This window comes from Paramisgurnus dabryanus, chromosome 15 (genome assembly GCF_030506205.2).
Source record: "Paramisgurnus dabryanus chromosome 15, PD_genome_1.1, whole genome shotgun sequence".
NCBI classification, from domain to species: Eukaryota; Metazoa; Chordata; class Actinopteri; order Cypriniformes; family Cobitidae; genus Paramisgurnus; species Paramisgurnus dabryanus.
This window is the reverse complement of record NC_133351.1, coordinates 3,344,153-3,360,921: the sequence shown is the minus strand read 5'-3', so window position 1 is coordinate 3,360,921 and position 16,769 is coordinate 3,344,153. Positions and strand designations below refer to the sequence as shown.

Here is a 16,769-nt window from a genome sequence, read left to right as displayed (position 1 = left end):
CTTTGGGAGAAAAGCTCCGCTCGTCAATGTCAGTTCTCACACGGCCGCCCAATCACAGTGGAGGAGGGGCGGGACATTACCACAGCAACCAACCGGCTCGCAGCTGAAGTATCACAGTTACCAAAGCGCTCAGCTGAAGAAAGCTGGCACTCAGCTGAAAAACAGCTGGCATTCAGCGTCCTCAAGGCGTTTTCAGCCACGTTTAAAAGTTTTGGTGTGTCCAGCCCCTAAGTGTGTGTCAAAAAAGGTTTGCATTTTCCAACAATTCGTTTAGTGATGACAGAAATAACTGCATAAGTCAGGAATAAAACTACATTTATTAGCCTTAAAGCAACCTTTCCTCCAGGGACTACCACAAAAACCAAAGAAATCGAGGATGCAGCTCAAAATTTCAAGTCTGACACGTTCTTAAACACACCTGAGACTTACAAAGAAATCTCTGACATCCCCTTTGGGAGTCAACTCACATAAGCATTTTTATAAAATCCAAGACTTTCTTTGCCAAGAAAAGGCTTCTAAGTCACCAAGGTCACAACGGTGAATTCAACACGTCAGCACAATTCATATTGGATTTCAAATAAACCCAAGAGAAAGCACGAGCTAGCACCCATTCTTCACAACAAGACAAGTGACTTAGTGCCTTTGATTCGGTTGAAAGAAAAACGCCTTGCTAGAACGATCCTCATCAGACACGTATTTTTCTTTCCCAACCAAGACGGTAGCACAAGAACCACTGTAAAGAGAACAAGAGGATATAAAGAAGCCAACACAACCACTACTGTTATTCTTCAATTCATGAGAGAGCTGTACGGTGAGCATCCAACAAAACAAGTGATCTAACTGAACATATGGCGAATTATACCACACGCTACCATCTGTGTCTTTCATATACGTATGTGTAAAAATGACTTTAACACTAAATAGCTGGTGCCATCTTTTATATGTGTTCATTTATTGGACACATTTTCAAGACATAAATCGTAACTAACATTGCATCTTCATCTCTTTAGTTTTAGTGTCTCAAACACATTACCATTATAATTTTCACTTTTAAAGAAATTATTGTTTACAAATCATAAAATCTCTGTAATTATGACATCAGCGCTAAAAGGGTGAATTAAGTTTTTTTTTATTCTGTATTTAAGGGAACAAATGAAGAGCTCATATATGATGCATCGCTTTTCCCATTAAAACATTTCTGAAATTGATTCTGAATCGCAAGACTCTGATTCTGTGTTTCATGTGCAGCTTGTGTGTGTACTATGGGTCTTTGATCAGTAGGAAGTCCTTATCAATCTAAAATCATTACGAGTCTGAGTCGTTTATAACGTGCATTTAAAAAAGAAACACTCGTCAAACAAAATCATTCAAAATATTCGTTAATATCATGAAAATACCTGAAACAATTTGAAGAACAGCGATGTAAATATGCTTATAGACATTTCCTGGAGTAGTGTTTGTAATGGTACGTCTTCTGTGGCGAGTTTCTGTATGAGAGCGCCCTCTGGCTTTTGGATGTGGCGGCATTTCAACATAATTCATTAAAATTCATTAATTGAGAAAACGCGCATTTGCGTGATTAATCGTCCCAGCCTTACTAAGATGCAAAAGCACCTCCATCAAAAATGAGAAAGGATTTGCTTCTTTTGGCACGTATTACACATTCATCAAATACTTTTGCTTCGAATTTGCTTAATTTGACATTCAGAAATATTGATTTGTTTGCAGAATCTATTAAACTCCACAACAATTTTTCAGCAAAGTCCTCTAAGTGCACAGAAGAAGAATTGATGAATGATTTTCCATGCAACAGGTTTTTACAGAATATGCAACCTATTATGAACAAATTTTGTTTTCAAAAGTCTTAAGGACAGTGAAATGACCAAACCTAAACATAAAAGCCAAATAAAAATGCATTAAATTATTTTTCAGAGAAACTAGTTGTATGACCTTGAGAACAAGGTAATGTCAAATTAAACTGTAAAACTGTTACCTTACTAAAGGAATAATTATGTCCCAAACATACATTAGAATTTATTAATATAGCTTAGGATAGTAACGTATGATCAAATGTCCGAAATCTTACAAAAATCACTTATCAATCTAAATAAGGCACCTGTTTAATATAAAGACATACAGTTCAGACATTTGAAGACAGTTTGAGAGTCATATTTAGGTAAAATTGTACTAGTCTACAAAATTTTCTACTGAGAGATGAAAGTTCTGTAAAAGTATGTTCAAACAACGCATATATTTTTCATGTGTAGCCCATAAGGAAAACTTCAAGTCCAAACATGCTGGTAATGATCAATGATCACAAATGGCTAACATCATTACTTTCCCTTCATTAACAAACAACTCATCCTCAAATCGATTGACTGTAACGTGCATGGTAAAATAAATGATGCATGGTAAATACGGGAGTCAAAACACTATCGAACACAAAAAATCTGGTCATTTTGGCTTTCAAATATAGTTGAATATAGTTGTATAAAGATACTCAGCAGAAAGACTCAAATATCAGTTTGGTTTGAATATCAGGGTCCCTCAGGAATGGCCATTGTAATCCTCTTTCACATTTCAGTGAGGATATTTTCTAGGTGGACAACGTTCAAGACTGCATTATATAAATGAAATTTGGTAGAGCAGAAATCAACCAAGCGTTTCTAGACTTTCAAGTGAGAATGAGAAAGAAATACAATGTCATTAGAAAGGTTAGATATGATACATTGTAAAATAAACTTTGTCAGCTAACCCAGTGGTTCTCAAACTTTTTCAGCATGTGGCCCCCCTTGTGTACAGTGCATTCTTTTGCGGCCCCCCGAAAGAAAATTTATGACAAAAACAGTTCTAATAATTAAACAAAACATATTAAATGATACCTAGTAGTGCTGTTGGTTAGTTGGCTTATTTTTTTAGGTTTAATTACACAGAAGTCATGATAAATGAATGTATTTTATAAAATGTCATAAAACTGGGGCCCCCTGGCACCATCTCGCAGCCCCCAGTTTGAGAACCACTGAGTTAACCTATAAAACGTGCTGTACTAACATCTAAACTAACTACTTCAAGTCAAAAATACCACATAACATTACAGAATATATTAGATTACAACAAAAAAGTCATTTCTAAGAATCAGAACAAATATAAATACCCTGTTAAGATATTTCAAACACATGTTATCTTTACACTGAATTAAACTATAATGTCAGTATATAGATTAAATATTTTTAATGTTCAATGAAAAACACGAGCAAGTATTTGCATTATTGTGCAATCAAAACATTAACAAAATAATGCAGACACACAAAAACCCGCACATACTTCGACTAAGCAACACACACACAGAGTAGTAGCCTATAGATATGTTGTTAGAAAGCTTTTCAGACTTTAACACCACGGACAGCGAAAGTGTAGTAGTACACTAGAAAGAGAGCAGAAACATTTCCATCATGACACTTCAGGACCACGGACAGTGACCGTGTAGTACACTACATAGCGTGCGTGACAAAACGAAGTCTGTGAGATTTCAATCACGTCCAACACGCGCCGGGTCTGACCCGACACGCACTTCAGCGCACTCAAATCCGTTCTTTAACAAATCCGCGGTCAGCTTCACGACTAAAAACCACAACGTTGGCGATAACCTCAAAGTTTTCCCGCGTATCACAGCTGTGGAGTGACTGAAAACATTAAACCTACCGCTTTCGTCGCCTCCATACTCCGGACTTTCACTGCTGTCGCTTCGACTGCGTGTGTGCGAATGAGAGCCTGAATCCTCTGCGCTACGCAACCTGACGGTGAAGCTTTGACGCGACAAGCGCTCCGTCCAATCAGATCACGTTTCGGTTGACTCAGAGCCTATGAGCGATGAGGACACGCGCGCTGTTTAACATAGCAAGGTTGATTGACGTTGTGAAAAAATTTGAAGAAAACTGCCAATCAGAGATCAAAAGACGTCCACGCAATGATAATCGATTTAATTTAAACGATAATTTAGTTTTATGTCTGATGTATTACGTTGGACAGTTGTTTTAACAGGCTGTTTAAAATGCAATTTAAAGTTTTGTGCACTTTTATTCAAACTGGCTCTGAGTTTTATAAAGGGTTTATGCATTTACATGCACAAACCAAACATGTTAGAAATACATATTTTTTACTGTGCATATCTTGTTAAATGTCATAATACTAAAATTGTTTATTTGTTGGAAATATAATTTGCATTAATGTAGTCTGTCTATCGAACTTTATTAAAATACACAACCCATTCATTAAATCATTCATTATTTACCTGAATCTCTGATGTGATGGATATGCCCTGCATGTAAAGTGCACTGGTAATATGGCAGCTGTTGCTGAATGAACTAATAAAACCACCAGACCGGCTTTGAGAGTCTCTCAAACAGAAAGGCTCAATATATAACTCCTGTGCTTCTTAAAAAACTTTGTTACATATACTACACTACACATGATATGAACTATATTAAGATGCAAGTGGGAAATACTTAAAGAGGGAATAAGCCCTCTTCATAATGCTTGGTTGATCCATCTATGAGTAATAGACCTCTTAGTCAGAGTTTTTATTCATCTGAGGTGGATGGGACGAGTGGATTAGGCTTACTGCAAAGTTAACTGCCTCATGATGCCATTACAAGAGTATTATTCTGGTTTTCACCAGAGCTTTAAAGTTAAAAGAAGACACTAAATCCACAAAGCATATTTAGAAAGTACTTCTCATTATCCATAAGAATCTGATGCATTTTTAAAAATATATATAAATATATATATATATATATATATATATATATATAAATATATATATAATATATATATATATATATATATATATATATATATATATATATATATATATATATATATATATATATATATATATATATATATATATATATATTTATATTTCTTTATCTTAAATATGTTTTGTCATTGCACCCAATGACCTCACAGATCTGTGCATCATCACAAACAAACGTTTGTAAAAAAACAGAATAGACATAATTCCCATGCTGGTTTGGTGCTGGTTTAGCTGGTGGTCACCAGTATACCAGCCACAAAACACAACATATGGGATGCTGGTACAGTATGCTGACCACCAGCTAAACCAGCACCAAGCCAGCATGGACCAGCAGGGGAATTATGCTGGTCTATGCCAATTTTTTATCAGCAGGGGCAGCACTTGGTCAAAAAGCAGCGAACCCAACATGTTGGTTTGTAATTTAACTTATACTGGGTTGTTACCTATTGTTGGGTCTAACTTCTTCTGGTTTAATATAACCCAACGGCTGGGTTTGTCCGTTTTGGAGCCATTAATTTATATTAGGGATGCACCAAAATTACTTTTTTTGGGGGGGGAGTGATGACAATTTAAACAGACAACTATTGGCCGATGGCGATACCGATATTAAACCGCGATTTTGAAAAAAGCCCAGATCACAGACATTTTCCCGCAATACTCTTACTATGACTGCATGGCTCATGTGAATAAGTACTCTGTCACGGGATTTAAATTTTTTCAAACTATAATTTGTACAGATTGGATTTTGTTTTGAGAAGTATTTAATTATTTTGATAATATTTTTTTGTATAAATGCTAGATTATGCAACATACATGCAACTTATTACCTTCACGCAGTTATTTAATAAACCAATTTTTGATTAATTTGAAACCATCGGCATATTAATCAAGATACATAACGGCGGTCGATATGTTGGTGCATTACTAATTTATATTAATTTTTTGTTTAACTATGCAGAAAAGTATAAAGTAAAGGCATTTCATTTTCCAAATATCTTAAAAAGAGAAAACAACACAACACAAAACTATTTTCTTCTTTCAAAATTTGTTTTTACATGAATTCATATATGTGGTTACCACATAATACTTCCATTTTTAGTATTATTATTATTTTCATTTTATACTATTATTAACTTTTCAAGAAAACAAAAAATAGCAATTATAAAAAATAAATGCGCAAGCCTTAGACAGATAGTGTAGTTAAGTTTCTCTGAAGTCACACTATAAATAGTTTTCTATTGAAATGAGACAAAAGATAATAAATGATTGTTAGAAGTTAATGCTCACAATTGCCATGGCAACAAAGCTGCCATGTACTGGCGTGCTACCTCTATTAAAGTTGTTTTTATTTCACTAAAACTTAGTATGAGATGCCTATAAAAGTAAGGTAAAGCCCATCTTTCTTTCTTTGCATCATCTGACATCCTCTCAGTGGATGATAGGCTTTGCTCGATGATTCATGTGCTCATGGAGGTCTTATGAAAGCACAAAGACAGATAAAGAGACATTATATTTATACATCCAGACAAGAGAGAGAGACAGTGTGTATGAGGTGAGAGAATACAACTTTAAACAGAAAACAAGTGACTTTATTAGGAGTGTAGGTCACTTTTTCTTTCCTCTCATGTCCTTTCTCTGTTGAATCACTTAGATTATCTCACACCCTGCAGAGAAAAAAGGTGTAAGAATTCCACCATATTAGATGAAACAATAGCTGTAAACAGCAAGAAAGGACTCAGTTCTGCAGGGTACAACTGATCGAGGGCAGTAATTGAGATAAATGATCCAAGCATCAGTTTTGACATACAAGTGAACAAAGGTTTAGTTTAGACATTCTAGTGTGCTGAGCCCTGAAAGTGCACTAAGACATGCATCAAACTAAAAGCAAAAACAACAACATTATGTTCACTTCGTATTGACATTACCTATAGATACTGTTGTATATTGACAAGAAGCCATAGATACTTCTTGTCATTTTTAAAGGCTATGCATGAACAATTCCAGTGTTATGGATTTGATATTTTCAAAAAATTAGAATATAATTTCTCAGAAAACGGATTTATTATATTTAACTTTTGATCTGATTATACTGTATTCTCCTAAACACCAGATGACAGAGTCAGTAAAATATCAGTCTATACTCATGTTTTCTATTTAAGATAAGGGAATATACATGTGTTATGGATGTGACAAGAAAGGACTCAAGTTTTGGGGAGACAACATACTTTGTTGGAATTATGTAAATTGAAATGCACCAGTCTGACGCAATAATACCCAACTAAAGGATAAAAGATGGCTCTTCAACACTGCAAAAAAATGATTTTCAAGAAAAAGTATTGTTGTCTTGTTTTCAGTAAAAATATCTAAAAATTCTTAAATTAAGATGCTTTTCTTGATGAGCAAAATGACCCAAGAAAATTAGTCTTGTTTTTACACCAAAAATATCAAATTTAAGTGATTTTGTGCAAAAACACTAAATTCAATAAAATTCCAAGAAAAATTAGCTTACCCCACTGGCAGATTTTTTGCTTGTTTTATGCACAAAATCACTTAAATTTGATATTTTTGGTCTAAAAACTAGTCTTATTTTCTTGGGTCGTTTTGCTCATCAAGAAAAAGCATCTTCATTTAAGAATTTTTCGATATATACAAGACAAAAATACTTAGAATTTTTTTTCTTGAAAATAATTTTTTTCAAGCACAAATAATATTTATTTTATTTTAAATTAAATTTCATGTGTGCATTTATGAGGAAGAGATATAATGGATGTGAATTTACTCACCTACACTGTTAAAAATTATTTGCTGCCTTAAATTGTTTTTTTTTTCTTATCATCTCAAGTAATTTTAACTTATTACTGTTTATCTTGACTAGAGATGAGTTGTTATAACTTATAAAATATACTTGTAATAAGTCCACTTCATTTTATAAGTTGTACTCATCCCTTGTCACGATAAATAATAGAATTTGAACTGACTTGTAAATCTGAGTTAATTCAACAAAATTTAAGGCAGCAAACTATTTTGATATTGTAACTATAGAAAGTAATATGTGACAAAATGTTTGAAAACTTCAAAAGGAGACCTCTCATTGATATTTAAGCAACCAAATATTGACATCTGAGATATCAGTTTGACTAAAAACATTTGGTAAACTTTCTTTTGCGTATAATAAGTTTAACATTCGCATAAATTTGCTCATGTGTTATTAGACTTAACAACGTAAAAATTAAAGGTTTTCTTCAATATTTAAATATTTGTTGTGTAACTTTGCAAAATGTAAAATATGTCTTATATTTAAAGTCAAAAACAGACCAAAAGTCCAAAAGAAAAATCGTATTAATGTAACATCATTAAAACATTTTATTCAGCCTTGATATTTATATATAAAAACAATGGCAAACTATGTTGGCATTAACTTTGAGGAAGACAGACTAGCTCCAAACAGTTCATTCAGTAAGCAAGCATATAATATATTTTTGTTTGGGAAACCATGATTTATTAAACAGATTGGTCATTCACAAAATTCTCCATTTAAATAAATATAAATCTGATTGATATCCCCAAGTAGTTGATTTTCTATACAACTGTTCCAGTTTCACATTTCTTGTATCACTTGAGTCTGCGGTCAAATTTATTTTGTGGTAATGACCACTCAACTGTACATTATCCCTTACTTATAAGTGGACCCCAGGGGGAACGAGATTAATCAAACTAGTACAAATGTTACTACACTGATATATTGACCTTCACCATGCAAATGAAATGAACTCTCAGGTGAATCGCAAGAGTTTTAAAAGAGAACGGAGATCTGAGGCCCTTTTCCATGTAATGACATTTAGATCCTGGCTGGGGTTTGCATTCGACCCATTTCACATCTCAGAGTTGGCGCTGTGAAATACTGCTGTGTGTTCAGACTTCCATCAATCGAGTACCTCTCCCTAAGGCGACTCTACAGCAAGAGCTATTGATTTACAACCGTCTTACGGGTTTGCTTAAACCACTACACCTTGAAATTCTCAGCGAGAGCCATGCGGAGGGATTCACTTAAAGCACAATCACATCTAAAGAGTCGTTGACCAGCGGTACTTCATGTGATCGTGGAGTCACGTGCTTTTGGTCAAAGCTTCCTTTTATGTTTTAAAGAAAAGGATGTGCTCAATGAAAGGAAGCTTTTGAACTAAAGCACTTCGCCAGTACATTAGCAAAATGAAACAATAAGAATCCCACAGCTCAGATTACTTGACGTCACTCTGAAACGACAATTATACCGGTACTGAATATCACACTCCCACGAATCAAACCTGCTGCCGTTTATCATGCTGTCAAGTAGTCGGAGAAGCTTATTTACATAATACTCAAAGCACTGAGATACTTAATGGGTAAATATTTGAGTCTAACTTCATGCATAAATTATGAATCCACAAAGGGATTTTTTTTCTTTAAAAACAAGAATTTTTCTCAAATCAGTAATTGCAAATGATCTTGTTTTTCAAGTGATGCTTCTGCACCATTGTAGTGTCAGTTGTGCATTAAGGGCTGTATTTGACATTAGCATTTATACACAAGCAAATAGTTGTTTTAAACCATTAACATACAACATTGGAATTGCAATTTATAATAATTATGATCTCCCCATGTGTTAAACATGACAGTTTGTATTACACTGCAAAGAATTATTTTCAAGAAAAAAATTCTTAGTATGTTTGTCTTGTTTTCAGTAAAAATATCAAAAAATTCTTAAATTAAGATGCTTTTTCTTGATGAGCAAAATGACCCAAGAAAATAAGTCTATTTTTAGACCAAAAATATTAAATTTAAGTGATTTTGTGGATAAAACAAGCCAAAAAATCTGCCAATGGGGTAAGCAATTTTTCTTGAATTTACTGTTTAAGAAACATTTTCAAGATTTTTTTGCTTACCCCATTGGCAGATTTTTTTGCTTGTTTTATGCACAAAATCGACAAAATTTGATATTTTTGGTCTAAAAACTAGACTTATTTTCTTGGGTCATTTTGCTCATCAAGAAAAAGGATCTTAATTAAAAAAAATTTTGATATTTTTAATGAAAACAAGACAAAAATACTAATATTTTTTTTCCTTGAAAATCATTTTTTACAGTGTATCTGAAGTGATTACACACTTCAAAAAAATACTTTCTAACTAAGTATTTTTGTCTTGTTTTCAGTAGAAATATCTAAAAATTCTTAAATCAAGATGTATTTTCTTGATAAGCAAAATGACCCAAAAAATATAAGTGTAGTTTTTAGAAAAAAATATACAATTTAAGTGAATGTGTGCTTAAAACAAGCAAAGAAAAAAAAAACATGCCAACCGGGTGAGAATTTTTTGCTTGAGTTAGCTAAATGTTTAAGAAAAATAAATCTTATTTCAAGATTTTATTTCTCACCCCATTGGCAGATATGTTTGCCTTTTCAGCACAAATTCACTTAAATTTTATTATTTTTTGCTTAAAACTTAACTTATTTTCATAGGTCAATTTGCTCATCAAGAAAAAGTCTATGAAAATAAGTCTTGTTTATAGACAAAAAATATACAATTTAATTGAATTTGTGCTTAAAACAAGAAATATTACTACTACTACTAATAATAATATAAATAATAATCTGCCAATGGGGTAGATATTTTTTCTTGAAATTTTCTTGAATTAAATGTTTAAGAAACAAGTTCAAGATTTTTTTCTAACACTGCAAAAAATGACTTTCTGCATGTTTTTGATGAGCAAAATAATCTAATTTTTCAACCAAAAAAATATCATATTTAAATGAATTTGTGGATTAAACCAGCAAAAAATATCAGCCAATGGGGTAAGCAAAAAAATCTTGAACTTTTTTCTTAAACACTTAATTAAAAAAAAGTCAAGAAAAATTAGCTTACCCCATTGGCAGATTTTTTTTGATTGTTTTATCCACAAATTCACTTAAATTTGATTCATTTTGTCTAAAAAGTAGACTTATTTCCTTAGCTCATTTTGCTCATAAAAAAACATCTTAATTTAAGAACTTTTAGACAAAAATATTAGGTAAGAAATAATTTTTTTTTGGATTGTGCCCCATTGGCAGATTTTTGCTTGTTTCAAGCACAAATTCACTTAATTTGATGTTTTTTGGTCAAAAAATTTGAATTATTTTGTTATGTAATTTTGCTCTTCAAGAAAATGCATCTTAATTTAATTTTTTTTAGATATTTGTACTGAAAACAAGACAAAATACTAAGCAAGAAAGTATTTTTTGCAGTGTATTCATAATACATGTTTCTAAACATTATATTTTTAAACATTATGAAACATTTTTTAGATCTTTCCAAACATTTTAGAACAATCTACCTTATGCTTTATTTTCTCTCTACTCCTCTTGGAATAAAATAAACAAGTAGATATTCTGACACAAGTGGTCCTGGTTCAAACTTGCCCATGCATACAGTGAATGAATATGAGAATATTGGTGCAGGAATGGATTGGGGTTACAAGTCAAGAATCCCGAGGTGTCAAGAGATTCATGGACAAGCTATTCTAGACAGGAACTGTATGTCTAAAAACAGCATTCAAGGACATTGGTTTAAAAATAAGATGTTAACAGAAAGCAGAAACAATCATCAAGACTTCTTTATTGTTATTTAATCAATAAATTAGCAAGACCTCTTCATGAACCAGCCTGATTCATTTTACACATCAGGGATTGTTCAGTACAAATTACAGAAGACGAGTCAAAAAATATAATGCTCCTCACAAAATAGTTTCTGTGTGGAGAAGGACATTAACATAAAAAGAGATTCTTGCACATTTACAAATGTGTTTCGTTCATCTTCTGTCCACGCGGCACTCCAGGTGCTTTCAAAGGCAGAATGTTTTAGGAATCCTTAGTATATAACCATATAAAGCATACAAAAATATAGGGATGTGAATCAAAAGAGTACAATTTAGTGTTTAAATTGTCCTCCCTCCATGGACTTTATGAAGCATATTGCAAAAAAAAAACTACAAAAGCATTTCCAAGAGAGAATCTGCATCTAATTTTGAATACAACACATCCATTTAAGAACTGAAGGTTGTAGATTTGTAGTTTAAGTAGATGTACAGAAATGGCAAAGACAAATTTGGCACCTGATAAATCAATCCAGCCTTGAACTAAATGTCCTTTATGAAGGTGAATCTCGTGCCTAGGTCACATGTTACTTCAAAACCAAAAGAAAGTAGCCTACTGGCATGTTAATTTGTTATGAAGAAATGTCCCAATGGTCCTAAAAAGTGGTCATTTTCTTTTAAACAAAAGGTAATTGTATATTTTGAAGTAAAATATCACCTCAATGTTTTGTGAGATTTATTCATGAGTTCAGTGTTTGGATTAATTTAGCCGATTCAAGAGTTTTACATATTTAATGTCCTTTCATTAATTCACTTTCATTTTGTTCTTTCTTCCAACATACCTTCTGATCCTGCTTTTTATATATAAATATACAGTTGCGGACAGAAATATTGGCCTCTTGGTTAATATGAGCAAAGAAAGCTTTGAAAATAAATCCACAAAGTTTCTCATTTTGAGCTTTAATTTAAAAACAAAACAAAAAATATGATGTTTCATTGAAGTAAAACATTTGTAAGTGTTATAGTTGGTACGTAATCAATGTGACATCACATTGATGTCACATTGATTATGTACAAATAAAAATAAATTGAATTGATAAGGGATCCCCAACAACCTGTTTTGTGTGGCAGTTTCGGTTTAAAGGAGATTACACAAAGAAGAGTAGATAGATTTGTATAATAACAGGATGTTTCTGCACACACTGGCAACTCATTTTCTGCTAGAAATCTGCCTGAAAGAGAATGTGTGTCTATATCATCTTAATTCCCAGCAAGGAAAATAATTTGAGTAGACAAAGACTATCCAAAGATCACAAATGGAGAAATTAGTTGAATCTTGGGGTCAAAAAGCTTTCAAATAAATAGTCTTCATTCGTCATGTAATGACATGTAATGAGTCATATAACCATATACCGACTTACGAAGATGATTTATTAACATAAAAATGCTGCCTTGTGTCCCTTTAATACTGGAACTTTAAGTGTACTGGGTTCTTTGGCCATATGAAAAATAGATTTGTTTTTGCTGCAAGAACACAAGATGGCTTTGGTGCACACAGGGATTAAAAAGTGCTCCATGTCCACTGTCAAATATATCTCTGGACCTTAATTGTTTTTAACCTAATTTTATAACCAAGGTCCTGCACTGCAAAAAATGATTTTCAAGAAAAAATGTTCTTAAAAAAATGTATTTTTGTCTTTTTCTTGATGAGCAAAACGACCCAAGAAAATAAGTCTATTTTAAGTGATTTTGTGCATAAAACAAGCAAAAAAATCTGCCAATGGGGTAAGCAAAAAAACTTGAACTTTTTGCTTAAACACTAAATTCAAGAAAAAGTCAAGAAAAATTTGCTTACCCCATTGCTTGTTTTATGCACAAAATAACTCAAATTTGATATTTTTGGAACTTATTCAGATACATAGCATCATGAATTATATTAAATACAAACAAATAAAAAAGTCAAAACCTGACTTGCTCTGCTAGAAATCTTATAATGGGTCATGGTAAAATCTTCCATCAAAAAATGGTTTAAAACAAACATCAAAATTAACAACAAATGGGCCACTGAGCACAAAATCAAGGTTCTGCCAAAGCCATCCCAGTTCCTGACCTGGGGTGCGTTTCCCGAAAAACCAACATAGTACGATGCATAGTTGGAGAAACAAACTTCCTTGTCACGACTGTTTCCCAAAAGCATAGTAACTTTGTCGCACATTCGTCGTATGAACCATGTTGGTTCAACAACATAGTTGATAATGTCACGTGGGAGGTGAAGTACTAATTAATCTGTGCAAATCGATTCAAAGTCAGAGTATTGCTGTAAATAACATATATTGCATCGGAAGACTGATTTAGCTATCTCTTGTTTATTTTCAAGATATTTAATTAATGGGCAAGTTCCCTCTTACGTCACTCATCCCAGGGATTCCCCAGGGTCTTAAAGCTCGTAGGACTGCGCAGTCTTCAAATGCAGCCCTTTAATTCTGTTTACAAACTAAAAGACGTAACATAACATTTTAATATATTTAGAATGATGGATATAGACTGTACTACATGTTTTTTTTTGCTTATTTTGATCAAAAGCATGATCAACGTAAGTCTACATATTATAATAACAAGGAACAATGCTTCTAACGACAGGTGAACAGCTGTTGTACCAATGACACAACTTTGCGATGCAGTTAGTGAATGACCGCTGCAACGATGGTTTCGTGAAACACCGTCTTCTGTGAATTATGCTGAAACGATTGAACTTGCGACCGTAGTTGGCTAACGATGGTTTGGGGAAACGCACCCCTGAACCATACAGAAAATGACTGGAGAGTAGAGAGCAGCAACATATGAAGGGTCTTGAGAAATTCTGTATGGAGGAATAATCTAAAATCACTTGCCATGAATACTTCAACCTCATCAGACATTATAAGAGAAGACTCTAAGCTGTTATCCTTGCAAATGAAAGTAGAAAAGTATATTAAATGATGGGGGCAATAATTGTGGCTTTGAGAAAAAATTTTTTATGATAGCTCCCCCCACTTTCAAATATTTTTCATCAAATGAAACATTGAATTTTTGTGAATTTTTTTAATAAAAGATACAAATTCAGATTTCTTTTCCCAGCTGTCTTTTATCATATTTACCAAGGGGGCTAAAAATGTTGTCTTCAACTGAATATACAACACATCTGTCATTTCCCACAATCGTTATCAACTTTCTGTTACCTCTTCACCTCCATTGTCTTTCTCTCCACCTTTCTCTATCCGTCCGAGAGCGAGATTCTCACCCTGCATTCAAAGCTCTTCATCATTGTAATGTACTTTTCTGTTTCTAAAGTCTCCCTAATCCTTCATGTTGTCCTGACAGATTCCCTCTCTCCTCCAGTTCTTCTCTCTCTCCGCTTCATTCCTCCAAAAGTGTGCTCCTCTCAGATGTTTTCCGTCTTTGGTGTTTTGGAGACTTTGAAGTTTCGCTCTTTGGGGGCCAAACCGGTTTCACTAATTTCCTATCCGGAGTCGTTTTTGATGGGGGCCACATGACAGACACTTTGTTGGGGTTTTGACAGAGTTTCTCATCCGGTTTATTTGGTGCGTTTTCAAACGTGTCCGTCAGCGACCAGATGCTGCTTTGTGAGAGTGAATGTCTCCAGTCTCCTGTATTTCTCGCATTCCGGGTGGCCATTAAATCCCGCTGCAATCCTTGTCCGAATCCCTCCTCGGAATTCCCCGTAGACTTGAAGAGTTGCTTATAATGTGGCTGGCAGTACAAATGTCCATGGAGGGAGACAAAGTTTCCAAGGCTGTCAAACAACAGAGTTTCACAATTTATAAGTCGTAGAGAATTTGTGCCGTCTGGATTTGCATAACTTTGCAAATGAGTAATGCACTGCAGGCCTTCTGTATGGACACTATTATGCAGAATACATTATCATATAGTTAACAAATAATCATATGTTTGCATACATATTAAATTAGCACAGTTTATGTCAGAATACTTTCTAGAATACTAACTACACCACAGCATCACTGTGGGGCTTTAAAGTATGTTAAATACTCTGTTTATCTCATTTCTCAAACAGATGACAAAACACAACGTGGTTACAAAATACTGATGTGAGGATTGTCTGCCTGTACAAAAATTACCATCATAGTGCTTAGCGTCCTCTTACTGAGGCATTGCTATACTGTAATATCGTAGTATAAGCAATATTAACATTTGCCGTAGCAAAACAATATATTATGCCATACTTTACCTCAATTTATTTTTACATTGTTCACAGAAAAAACAGGACTTATGGAATTTCTTTTTGTCTGCTATCAGGCCTTCCATGGGATAAACCCTCTTCTTGCACACTGCACACATCTCCGACTTTGGTACTCGAATCTGGCAAGACAGCAGAAGATATTCATTTTTACTCCATTCGGTTTGCTTTATTCATAATGAACATTGCAAGATAGCATCATTTATTTTTAACACCATTTCAGCATCCAGGGCTATATTTAGGGCGAGAATTTGTTTGGGAAGGACAATTTGGCATCTCCAATTCACCTAATCTGCATGTCTTTGGACTGTGGGAGGAAAACGGAGTACCCGGAGTAAACTCACAAGATCTTGAGTTAGGCCAATGTGTTAAATGATTACCTCATTTTAAAGAGCACTTATTTTATTGCTAAAAACAATGTTTTTTTTGTGTATTTGGTATAGTACAATGTATTTGGCTTATGGTTAAAAAATACATTACATTGTGATTGGCCTGATTCCTCTGATGTCAGCAGGAAATGTGACGCTCCTTACCATGTTTGAAAGATTCGTTCACAATGCAATGCTAACAGGAGTTAACTTGCAGGCTTTTAGTCAGAAACAGGAGGAATTATGATAATGTCGTGTCTACATCACCAATCCCACGAAGTAAACTTTTGCCTACAATCTGTGTGTTTGTTGTAGTCCAAGAAAAGAGATTTACGTTGGAGACGATAACTCGTGTCATCGTTTACTTTGGGGTTTGTACCTTTGCATATCATTAACATGTTTAATACACAGTTAAGGGGTTGGGACACCAGATGCGCAGCTCAGCGCCACGAAGAGCCGCTTTGCGTCTAGGACAACTCGGAGGTATCATACACCAGAAATGCACATTAAATAGCGCAAGCTTAGTCAGATAGCATCTACTTCAAAATGCTAAATATACGTTAGCAGCCAATGTTAATCGTTAATTATTTGTGACAAATATGATGTTATTTAATGTTAAACTATGTGAATGGCGCTCTGTGACACAACAGGGATTTGAGCAACTTCCTGAGTCGTAGGTAGATGCCGCGGACAGGCGCTACCTGTCGGCGCCGGTGTGCGTATACT

The 16,769-nt window shown here is 33.9% G+C and overlaps 2 protein-coding genes across 2 annotated transcripts in view; both read right to left on the bottom strand.

Moving 5' to 3' along the window:
* Window positions 1–3,776, bottom strand: part of b3galt1b (UDP-Gal:betaGlcNAc beta 1,3-galactosyltransferase, polypeptide 1b) — a 245,013-nt gene extending 241,237 nt beyond the window's left edge. Inside the window, exon 1 of the mRNA XM_065252322.1 lies at window positions 3,703–3,776. The gene's annotated coding sequence lies outside the window, so the exon portion shown is untranslated. The remainder of the gene's footprint in view (window positions 1–3,702) is intronic.
* Window positions 3,777–11,425: 7,649 nt separating this feature from the next.
* Window positions 11,426–16,769, bottom strand: part of xirp2b (xin actin binding repeat containing 2b) — a 50,903-nt gene continuing 45,559 nt past the window's right edge. The window contains exons 8-9 of the mRNA XM_065252325.1: window positions 15,667–15,797; window positions 11,426–15,213 (exon numbers count right to left, since the gene is read on the bottom strand). Coding sequence (XP_065108397.1) covers window positions 15,706–15,797 — 92 coding nt within the window. The 3' untranslated portion in view covers window positions 11,426–15,213; window positions 15,667–15,705. The remainder of the gene's footprint in view (window positions 15,214–15,666; window positions 15,798–16,769) is intronic.